Genomic DNA, 10,465 nt, shown 5'->3' on the forward strand with positions numbered 1-10,465 from the left:
AAAGAAAACATCCCCTTTATAATAAAACGGAAGTACACATCATTATTTTGTAGACTATATAATTTTAATAAGTTGGTTACAAATAGGTTATAGATTAATTGGTTACAAGTTAAATAGTGGATGCAACATTAATTTATTTTCTGAATATTCTATTATTAGAACATATTGTTTTCGAAAATCTTAAAGAGAATTTTCTAAAAAATCATTTGATATCATCTAACTTACCATTTTAATTTTCTTTATTAAATTATTCATCAAAAATCCTTTGATATCTAACTTACCATATTAATTAGTTAATTATCATTATACTTCACCTCTCATATTTATATATGAATCTATTTTGTAAAAAACAATAAAAAAAATTATCATATTATTTATTATAATTAAAAATAGTTTTATTTTGGATATACCATAAGTTGAATTTTTAAAAACAAATATAAATTTTTAAATCTAAAATATTCTAGCGTTAGTAATATTATTCTTTAAAAATAATATCTATTAAATTTAATTTTTACTGAGTAACAGATCAAAATTTGAATATTTAAATTCAATTTTATATTTTTTTGTTGAATTTTATAATTTTAAATAATATAATAATACACTTTTATTTTGAAATATTTTTAAAATATTGATATTTTGAAAAACTTTTTGAGATACCCCTTTTCAAAAATACCCTTTTTGAATATTTTCAATTTTACCCTTTTTTACACAATTACAATATGTTAAATTAATTATTAGAATTTTTTTAGGTTTGGGTTCTCAATTTTATATTTTAGGGTATAGTTTTTAGGAAGTATAATTTTGTATTTAGGGTTTAGGGTTTAGAATTTAATAATTTTATATATTAAAAGGGGTAATTTTGAAAATAGACACCATAAAAAGGTATTTTTGAAAAGTGACATAGAAAAAGGGATATTTTTGAAAATATCCCAACATTTAATAGATCAAAAAGTTAGAAACTATAAACACTCTAAATTAATTTGTTATAGCAATGTCAATAATATGTCAATATAATATGAAAGAATTTCAAGAAACTAAGTATATTAAACAAAAAGTATAACAACATATTAAATTACTCATAATATAATAATTCGCTTTTTAAAAACTAAATTTACAAAATTATGTCTTATAATGACATTCAAGTCATGATGTAGAATATACATTGTTGAAATAATTTCACATACATAAACTAATACAACATATTAAAATTTTATTTTAAAATAGAAAATATACAAAATTTGGTATAAAATAAAATTTAACCAGTGTTATAGCACGGGTAGTTATCAAGAATCATTAACAATATAAAACTTACAAAATAGGTGTCTTTTTCAAGCTATCATATTTAGAATATGATTTGATTGCATAATGTTTTATCATAAAAACTTTTAAAAACAATCACATAAATTATATTTTATATAAAAATTACAGTATAAATAAAATGAATTTCAACATGTGCTCTAGCACGGGTCTTTTATCTAGTAGTTTGTAGTAAAATGTTATATCTTAAATAACTCAATTATGTAGGCATAAAGTAACATTCTTAATACTAAATATGGGCTCGCGGATGATATGTCTGTCGAAAAACGATTTAAAAGAGATCTTAACGAGGAGAGATCAGAGATGAAGTAGCCAAAACAAAAGTCGATGTCATAAAATTATGTTTAAGTACGTTTATCTCAGGAAGTACACTATCTCTCGGGGTCTTATATTTTTTTCTGAAAGTTGAACTTGATCATTTAGTGATTCTTTAGTTTGTCCAAGGAAATGATACTTTTGTAATGGCTATTTTGTTCTAGTCACATGAGACTAAAACTCATCGGTAAATGTAAAATTTTGGGAAGAAAATGTGTGTTTAAATTTTTTCAAATGATGTTCTTTTTCCTGGTTAAGTTATGTTATTTCTATTGAATTTTTAAAAATTGGGTGAAATTAAAATATATATATATATATATATATATATATATACGTTATAATAACAATATTTGAATGAAAAAAATTCATTTTATTTTGTATATAAGGATGAATATAGTGAGACTTATGTCAAGCAAATGCCAAAGTATCCCTCTCATAAACAAAATGTAATACATGTCCCATGTAATATTTATCTACCAACTAAACCAAATATGTTGACTAAGAAAACAAAAGAAATCAAGTATGTTGACTAAAAAAACGTCAAAATGTTAGAAATTCTCAATAAATCACAAGATAGTAAAACTGTAACAGTAGTGAAAGACGCAACAGTGTGAACTCATATCTTAAAAAAGATTGAAGACAAGAGATACAAAATCTCTTACAAAAAATCTACAAACTTTGTCCAAATCTGTCTCTATCCTCTGTTTTTAAATTTTTCTTTGAGGTGGTACAAAAATTCAGAATCAACTGCTTTCACAATTAATGACCGATTGCTTCTTCACCTACTCTCTCTCTCTCTCTCTTGGAAGTAACAACAACAAGCCCTCTCTATATGCTGATCCCATCTAGGGCAACCCTCTCTGCTATAACCTTTGACTTTCTCGGAAAACTTCCATTTTCTTGAGAATTCTCTATTGAATTTTTTCCCATCTCGGTTTTAAGCTTTAGATTTCTTGATTTTGTCAAGATGGGTAACAAGATAATCTCCATGATGAAGAAAGATAGCAAAGATGGAGGATCTAAGAGCAAAAGAATGAATCGGTCACAGAGGAAATTGCTTGCTGATGAAGAGATGTTGCATCGTCGAGCTCTTTCCATGGCGATTCATCAAGCTCAGCTTTCTCAGAGATTTGATGGATCTATGTCTAGACGTGTCGGTTCTACTAGTACTAGGAAACGAACCCTCTCTGACCCGTTCTCTAATGGCAAGCAGGTCAGTCACTCACTACTGAATCTCTCTCCACACTTCCAAAAGTTTCAATCTTATTTTCTTGAAAAGTTCAAAGCTTTACCACTTTTTTATTTTATTTTATATGATGTAATGATTGATTGTTTTCGACTGAGTCTTTGCCTTTTTGCTTAATAAGATTGGTACTGGGTTTAATGATTGTTTGGGAACTTTTTTTCTGTCTTTTGAGAAGAATAAGGTTACTATAAAAGGTGGGAGAAAAGAGATGTGAAAAGTGCTGAAAGATTTCAGACTTATCTGTTGGAAAAATGTTCACTTTATCCAGAAAAGAAATGTTCTAAACTCTGATACTGACACTGGGTTGGGACCAGATGAGCTATAAAACTATTGAGTGTCTTTAGCCACCCCCCATAACCTTACTTTTAGAAGTACTGATAACTTTTTTTTTTTTTGTCTCTCCTCTTTGTTCTCTATAAAGCTAAGTTAGTGGATGGTATCTTTGCTATAGATTGATGCTGCTAACTAGATTTCATATGTTAAGAGTAATGAATGGGTAGTGAAGCTTAACTTTGGATAACGTATCTATGTTCCTTCTTCAGGTACCTGATTTTTCAGAGAGCTTGACTGTGAAGAGATTTGTTCTGGTGCACGGTGAAGGGTTTGGGGCATGGTGTTGGTACAAAATTGTTGCATCATTGGAAGAGTCAGGACTGTCTCCTACTACAGTTGACCTCACTGGTTGTGGATTTAATATGACAGACACAAACACTGTCTCTACCTTGGAAGAATATTCAAAACCGTTGATCGAGCTCCTCGAAAATCTCCCTGAAGAAGAGAAGGTACTAAGAATTTTCTCTTTGGTTAACCATTTAATTGGAGGAATGAGGCAATGAGAGATACGACGAGTTTGTTGTTTTATGCAGGTTATTCTAGTGGGTCATAGTACTGGAGGTGCATCCATTTCATATGCGTTAGAGCGGTATCCAGAGAAAATATCGAAAGCTATATTTGTATGTGCAACCATGGTCTCTGATGGCCAAAGACCCTTTGATGTTTTCTCTGAAGAGGTAATAAACATTGTTTGAGTTCATACCTATCATGCATTAGACATTGTTTTTGTTCTGGTGCTCACATTGGTGAAAAAAAAAATTGTCTACATTGATGCAGCTTGGTTCCGCAGAGCGGTTCATGCAAGAGTCGCAATTCTTGATATATGGGAACGGAAAAGACAAGCCTCCTACAGGGTTCATGTTTGAGAAACCACACATGAAAGGCTTGTATTTCAATCAATCACCCAACAAGGTACACTCCAAACGCTAATTCTTGATCTCATTTCAACTCTGCAATTGCATTTGGCAATCACTGACTGGTTCTTGAATAACATCAGCAAAAGTTAGCTATTTAGTAAAAATGATCTGGTTTATTGGCTTTGCAGGATATAGCATTGTCAATGATCTCAATGCGGCCTGTACCACTCGGACCAATGATGGAAAAGGTATCTCTAACCACAGAAAGATACGGGACAGGAAGAAGATTCTATGTTCAGACGTTAGATGACCGTGCACTCTCACCAGATGTTCAAGAGAAGGTAGTGAGAGAGAACAGCCCTGAAGGAGTGTTCAAGATCAAAGGAAGTGATCATTGTCCTTTCTTCTCAAAGCCTCAATCTCTCCACAAAATTCTTCTCGAGATTGCACAGATTCCTTAACAAAGATCTTGAGATTTCTTTGGAGGAGAGAGCATACTGATTATATTTTTCTTTTTTTTTATGAACAAGAATACTTTCATTTAATCCTCAAAACACAGTTTGTATGCAATTCTAGGATCGATACAAAGATCGGATTTATACCATTTGAAGATAAAAAGTGATTGAATACACAAATGGCCCTGTATTTTTTAGGTAAGATCTTGGAGATACATATACAGGAAGAAGAATCAACAACAAGTAGAGGAATTGGAGACAAGAGAGAAGGGGTCTGTCTGTTCTATATATAATAACACTCTTATTATTCCAAGTCTAGAATGCCGAAATTCGAGAGAAGGATCTTAACTTGGTCGACAAGATCAGATCCTGTTGCATACTCTGTCAGCATCCCAACTGCGAAACCAAACATAGCCCACCTAAAAACACAAACACACAGAGTTACACCAGCAATTTTTTTAATCAACCAGAGTTTCTTGTGTGTGTATGCCTGAGTGTCTCATTAGTAAGAACTTAATACATTCAACACCGAGATCCGGATAAGTTTTCCAATCTACCTGAGAGAAAATGCAGAGGCAAAACTGTGCAAAAGCAATCGTGACAGAACTATCAAGAGTTAAACTATAGGCTCTTTATGTCTGAATTTGAAGGGTTTATGCTGCAGATGAAGAAACATCAATGACCAGAAACTTGTCTGAAGAACAAGAGCTACCCCAAATGCAGTTGAAATGACAAGAACATTATCTGCAAACTAATGCATCACATAGCATCAGGACACATATAACTATGTTTCTTTTTCTTTAAACCTAATATATGCTAGCCAATAGCCATGATATTCAAATTCGAAACTTGAGATCATAACTCAAAGTAAAGTGAAGTAACATCAATGACCAGCAACTTGCGTGTATACGTATGGGTTTACGATCTACTTAAGACAAATGCACAGGCAAAATTGGGCAAAACTGATAAAGTGAAACTTTGAATGTCTGAATTTGAAGGGTTATGGCTGCAGAGGAAGTAACATCAATCAACAGCAACTTGTTTCAAGAACCATAGCTAGCCACAATTGCAATTGAGATCAAGACAAACTAATGTATTATAGACAATTAGACATATAGCATCAAGATGCATATAAATTTGTGACATAACACTTAACATCAGAAAATAGCAGCAGTTATGTAACTAAATTATAAATCAGGAGCCAAGATAATCAAATTGGAACACCTAAGATCATAGTTTAGAGTAAAGGTAAGTTCCAGTACCTTCCATTAGAGATCTCATTTTTGGGTTGGAAACCAAAGAAGGGACCTTGACCAGCAGCTTCAAGCTTCTTCTTTTTAAAGTACTCTTGAAGCTCTTTAGCCTTCTGTCTCTGAAACTCAACCGTAGTTACACTCTTCCCATCAACAGCCACAGCTTTCTGCGGCGTCGGCGGCAGTGGTGATGGTGATGGAGCGGAAGAAGGCTGCGATGGAGGAACAGGTTTTTGCGGCTCCCGGAGAGTAGGAGGAGCCGAGGGCCTTCGTAAAGGACCTTCTGTCTGAGAACATCTGATGATGAATACACATGGCTTAGTAGTCGTTGAGAATCTAAAAGATGTTGAGGTAGAAGAAGATGAAGAAGATGATGATGATGGATTTAGAATCCTGATACATTGAATCGGTGAAGCTACTGACATCTTTCTTCTTCGTTTACTTGATTTGTCTGAATTTTTTTCCGAAGCTTTGGTTCCGTCTTTTTGGTAATGTCTTTGTGGATGTGATATGGCCAAGTCTCATGCTTATGCTCAAATGGTACTTTTGGATTCATCCCACGCGCGTGTCCGGCGCGTGGAAATAGTTTTGTTTGACTTGAAGCTAAAAAGCCTAAAACAATTAGGCACAAGGTGAAACAAAGTAATTGGTAATTAACTTGAAATTTATCAGGATTAAACATTGGATTTATATTAATTGGGATATTCTACTCCAAAAAGTTGCTGTGTGGATTTTATCATTACAGGACAGAGTAGCATAGAGATGTTGTACATTTGAATAATCTAAAATACAGCTCAAAATTGACAAATCAAGTGGCTACAAAGGTACACATCCAAAAGTTCTTCTTATCCAATCTTGTGCAAACCATCTCTCTCTCTCCTGTCACCTGTCTCATCTCTCACTTACTCGCTATATAAAAAAATAACAAAGGTGCACTGAACAAGAGAGAACTCAAAACTCGGCTGGAGAAAAGAGCAGGGAAAACGGCCAATTCCCTCCTGAACTTAGTTGCTTTATCGTATTCATACACAGATCTTTGGAGTGTGCCTAAAACTACATGAACTTAACTAAAATTTGAATTTTCCACATAAACTATTGAAATCAAGCCAAAACCATCATATCGAGTAACGGTGTTACTCTTCCGTTAATATATGATGATTGGACGCCAAACTGGACCCTTAAACGACGTCGTTTTATTGTTTTAAGAAAAAAAATTGAAATAAAATAAATTTCAGAAACTGAAGAATCGAACCATAGAACTCTAACACACGTGAGCAAGCGATTTAGCAGCTGAACTATAGTAACAAATCGTACAACTGCAAACAGGTATACATATCTATACTTATATATACATTTACGATGCAAATTAAAAAACTAAAGAAAATTAAAGCTTATCCTTTCTTCTCTCCCGATCTTCGTTTTCTTGTTTCTACACGCTTCTTTTGCCGCGTCTTCAACAATTGGGATATTTATGACCATTAATTTTTCTTAATTTCAAATTAGGATGTCATATATCAACTGAGGTTAATTTGAAATTAGGATGTCAAGAACTGAAATATCTATCACCCAATTCATTTTCAGTTAAATTTTTTTTTTTATAAAATCAAGTTCAGCTATTAAGGATCGGATTTCATACATGATTTGAATCAATTTTGATCTAAACTAACAAAAAAATCCCAATTACTGATCCAATCCATGAAAAATCAACAGTTACAGTCGGAGAAGAGAAAACAAAGGAAAGAAAAGGGTTTCCTTTTCTTTTATAATTTTTGCGTTGTCTTAGATATATTTGTTTATCCCTTTCACATATATTGAAAAGTTACGGTAGTTCAGCTGGTTTTATGGTTGGTTGTGAGTACTAGATGTCGGGGATTCAACTGCCTACGCTGTACAAACTGATTTTTTTATTTTTTATCTTAAAACAATAAAACGGCGTCGTTTAAGGGTCCAGTGTGGCGTCCAGTCATCATATATTAACGGAAGAATAACACCGTTACTCGATATGATGGTTTTGGCTTGATTTCAATAGTTCATGTGGAAAATTCAAATTTTAGTTAAGTTCATGTAGTTTTAGGCACACTCCAAAGATCTGTGTATGAATACGATAAAGCAACTAAGTTTAGGGGGGAATTGGCCGTTTCTACCACAAACTATATGAAAGCTCTTTGGTACTTGAAAGAGACAAGAAGGTGACTTCACATGATTGTGCACATACAGCTTTTACCACTTCCATGATGGATCTCATCGTCTGATTCACCTACTTCACTGCAAAATTCAATCATAGCACTATGGTTTCAACATTTGTTCACCAAAAATGGAATTGTAAAAGGAGCAATGCTAGTACTTGGTATGCAAAAAGATAAGAAAGACGAAAACACACTGATTGCACAACTACATCACAATTTCTTAAGAACAAATCAAACCATTGTGCCAAAGAATAAAGAGAGTTATATGAGTAGTATCTAAAAAAAAGAATGAGCTAAAGAATTTTTGGATCTATTAAACTGTTGCTTATCTATGATCTAAAGTGTACACATCCAAACTATTAATTCTCAGACTATGAGCTTAAGTTTACATGGCAGAATCTGTAAGATCATGATAAAAGATAGTTTTCTAAACCATATTAAGCAGACAGGGAGGGATCAAGCCAGTTCTTTCCTACGAGATGTATCCCTACTATTAACATACCCCAAAACTGACATCTATTAGCCACACATACAAAGACTGATCAATCATCAAACCGAATCTAATATCATAAGAGAAAGACATCCATACCTAGGCTCAAACTCTCTGACCTCAGCGATCTCAATACCACAAGTGTCAGGCCATTGCACTTTCCTTCTATCTGTATGATCCACCACACCATTTCTACTCACATCATCATCACCAATAACAACATCACTAAATGATCTTTTCTTCAAACTGCTCTTAAGCGCAAACCTATTAGTGACTTCACAATTATACTCCACACTAGGTGCCTGATCCTTCTTCCCCTCACGATGAACTGAAGAGTCAGAAGTGAAATCTTTTGTATGAGAAGGACTGACTCGGATAGGAGATGGATTATCCGGTCTTTCGGATTTGCGACCAAAACATATAAGAGAAGTGCAGGCAGAGGAGAGCCAGTTCTTAGACGAATCTAACCGAAACCCGGTATTAGATTCTTCAACTACCAAATGATAATGGTTCCATTGTGATGATGACACCTTGACAGGTTTTTGTTCGTTCTTCTGACCTAATAGAAGAAGAGCTAAACCATTGCTATACCCAGAAGCTGATGAAGAGAAGAATCCTCCTCCTTCTGCTGCAAATAACATTTCCAATAATGTCTCATTTGCACATCATTCCAACAACAGTTCTTTTTTCTTTTTCCGGAACACAAACTCCAAATCCCTAAAACCAAAGTCATTAGGATGANAAAAAAAAAAAAAAAAAAAAAAAAAAAAAAAAAAAAAAAAAAAAAAAAAAAAAAAAAAAAAACTCTCTGATTCCACTAAATACGGCAAAACAGTAAAAAAGAAGAGGCTTGAGTCTGAAATCAGAAACGAAATCTACGAAAGGAGTTCACCATAATGGTTTCAGTTCAGTAAGTTGTTGAAGCGATGGGGAAGACATTAAAAAAAAAAAAAAAGAACTAGGAATCTAAAACACTTCCTACTCTAGTGTGGTTTTCACCTTCAGATTTAGAAAGAAAATAAAATATTTGTGAGATTGGGAAATCAAAGGGCCAAGAATATTCACCGGACGGATCTGAGAGACGTACCGGAGTGAAAACCGGCGGCAGAGCAGAGAGAGTAGCGGCGAGAGAGATTTGATTAACTGGTGGGCTTTTGTTTGTGTTGGTTTGCTTTGTGATGGAGAAAACAAAGGGCATACTTAATGGGAGAACTTTTTTTTGTGTTCTTAGATTAAATATATAGTGAAAATAATGTAAGATCAGTTGTTAAGATCATAGGTAAAAAAATAGGGGAACTAATTTTGGTGTTCTTAAAATAAAGATATAATAATATAATATTCTTAAACATTTTACAAAGATGTAATTTATTATTAACTATAGACCAAAACTTGAATGTGAACAAAGATACAAACCAAATTCAATGATCTTTGGACAAAAAATTATTAATACTTACCTACAAAACTTTCAAATTAAAAAACAGAGAGCTCTTTAAAAAACAGAGATCCAAGGAAGCTGCAAATGATCCAAGAATCCACACCCACAGCCATTTTGGTTCTTGCACGTTGAATGTTAACTGAAATCTCCTCAGATACATCAACCCAGTCTGGTGGTAATCCCACTGTAACCGTACCTCTACTTGGGACATTGAAAACAAGAAGCAAAACTTTCCGCTTTCAACAAATTAGGCCACAGAAATGTATTAATAAAAGGCTGAAACAACAATGTTGAACATCTAGCTACCAATTCCTAATCCATAAGATTACCATGTCTTCTGCTAAATCAAAAACTGACTTCATGAGCTACCACTCATACTAACAGCTACATGAAGTGATCAAGTTCATACGCAATCACCAAGCTTCTAACATTCCAATGGCATCTAACAACAATGTTGAACATCTAGCTACCATTCATACTAACATCTACATGAAGTGATCAAGTTCTTAGGCAATCACCAAGCTTCTAACATTTTAATGGCAGCAAGAGAGAAAGGCTATGCAATCAACCGTGGTGAA

At 33.4% G+C, this 10,465-nt stretch overlaps 3 protein-coding genes across 4 annotated transcripts; 1 reads left to right on the forward strand and 2 right to left on the reverse strand.

Annotated features, from left to right (window-relative positions):
• On the forward strand, positions 2,407–4,697 carry LOC104757744 (putative methylesterase 14, chloroplastic). Its single transcript, XM_010480512.2, has 5 exons — positions 2,407–2,845; positions 3,421–3,660; positions 3,745–3,888; positions 3,989–4,123; positions 4,257–4,697. Exons 1-5 carry the CDS (start codon positions 2,600–2,602, stop codon positions 4,527–4,529), a joined length of 1,038 nt encoding a protein of 345 aa, XP_010478814.1. The 5' UTR covers positions 2,407–2,599; the 3' UTR covers positions 4,530–4,697.
• LOC104757743 lies at positions 4,649–6,284 on the reverse strand. The gene is made up of 2 exons (XM_010480511.2): positions 5,786–6,284; positions 4,649–4,942 (listed from the first exon to the last, which is right to left on the reverse strand). Exons 1-2 carry the CDS (start codon positions 6,199–6,201, stop codon positions 4,828–4,830), a joined length of 531 nt encoding a protein of 176 aa, XP_010478813.1. The 5' UTR covers positions 6,202–6,284; the 3' UTR covers positions 4,649–4,827.
• Positions 7,877–10,459, reverse strand: LOC104757746. 2 transcript variants are annotated; one of them, XM_010480513.2, is made up of 3 exons: positions 9,540–10,459; positions 8,552–9,169; positions 7,877–8,041 (listed from the first exon to the last, which is right to left on the reverse strand). In XM_010480513.2, exons 2-3 carry the CDS (start codon positions 9,091–9,093, stop codon positions 7,972–7,974), a joined length of 612 nt encoding a protein of 203 aa, XP_010478815.1. In that variant the 5' UTR covers positions 9,094–9,169; positions 9,540–10,459; the 3' UTR covers positions 7,877–7,971. The 2 variants fall into 2 exon arrangements, with proteins under 2 accessions (XP_010478815.1, XP_010478816.1); XM_010480514.2 differs by having other exon boundaries at positions 9,518–10,459.

This window comes from Camelina sativa, chromosome 17, assembly GCF_000633955.1.
Source record: "Camelina sativa cultivar DH55 chromosome 17, Cs, whole genome shotgun sequence".
Taxonomy (NCBI): Eukaryota; Viridiplantae; Streptophyta; class Magnoliopsida; order Brassicales; family Brassicaceae; genus Camelina; species Camelina sativa.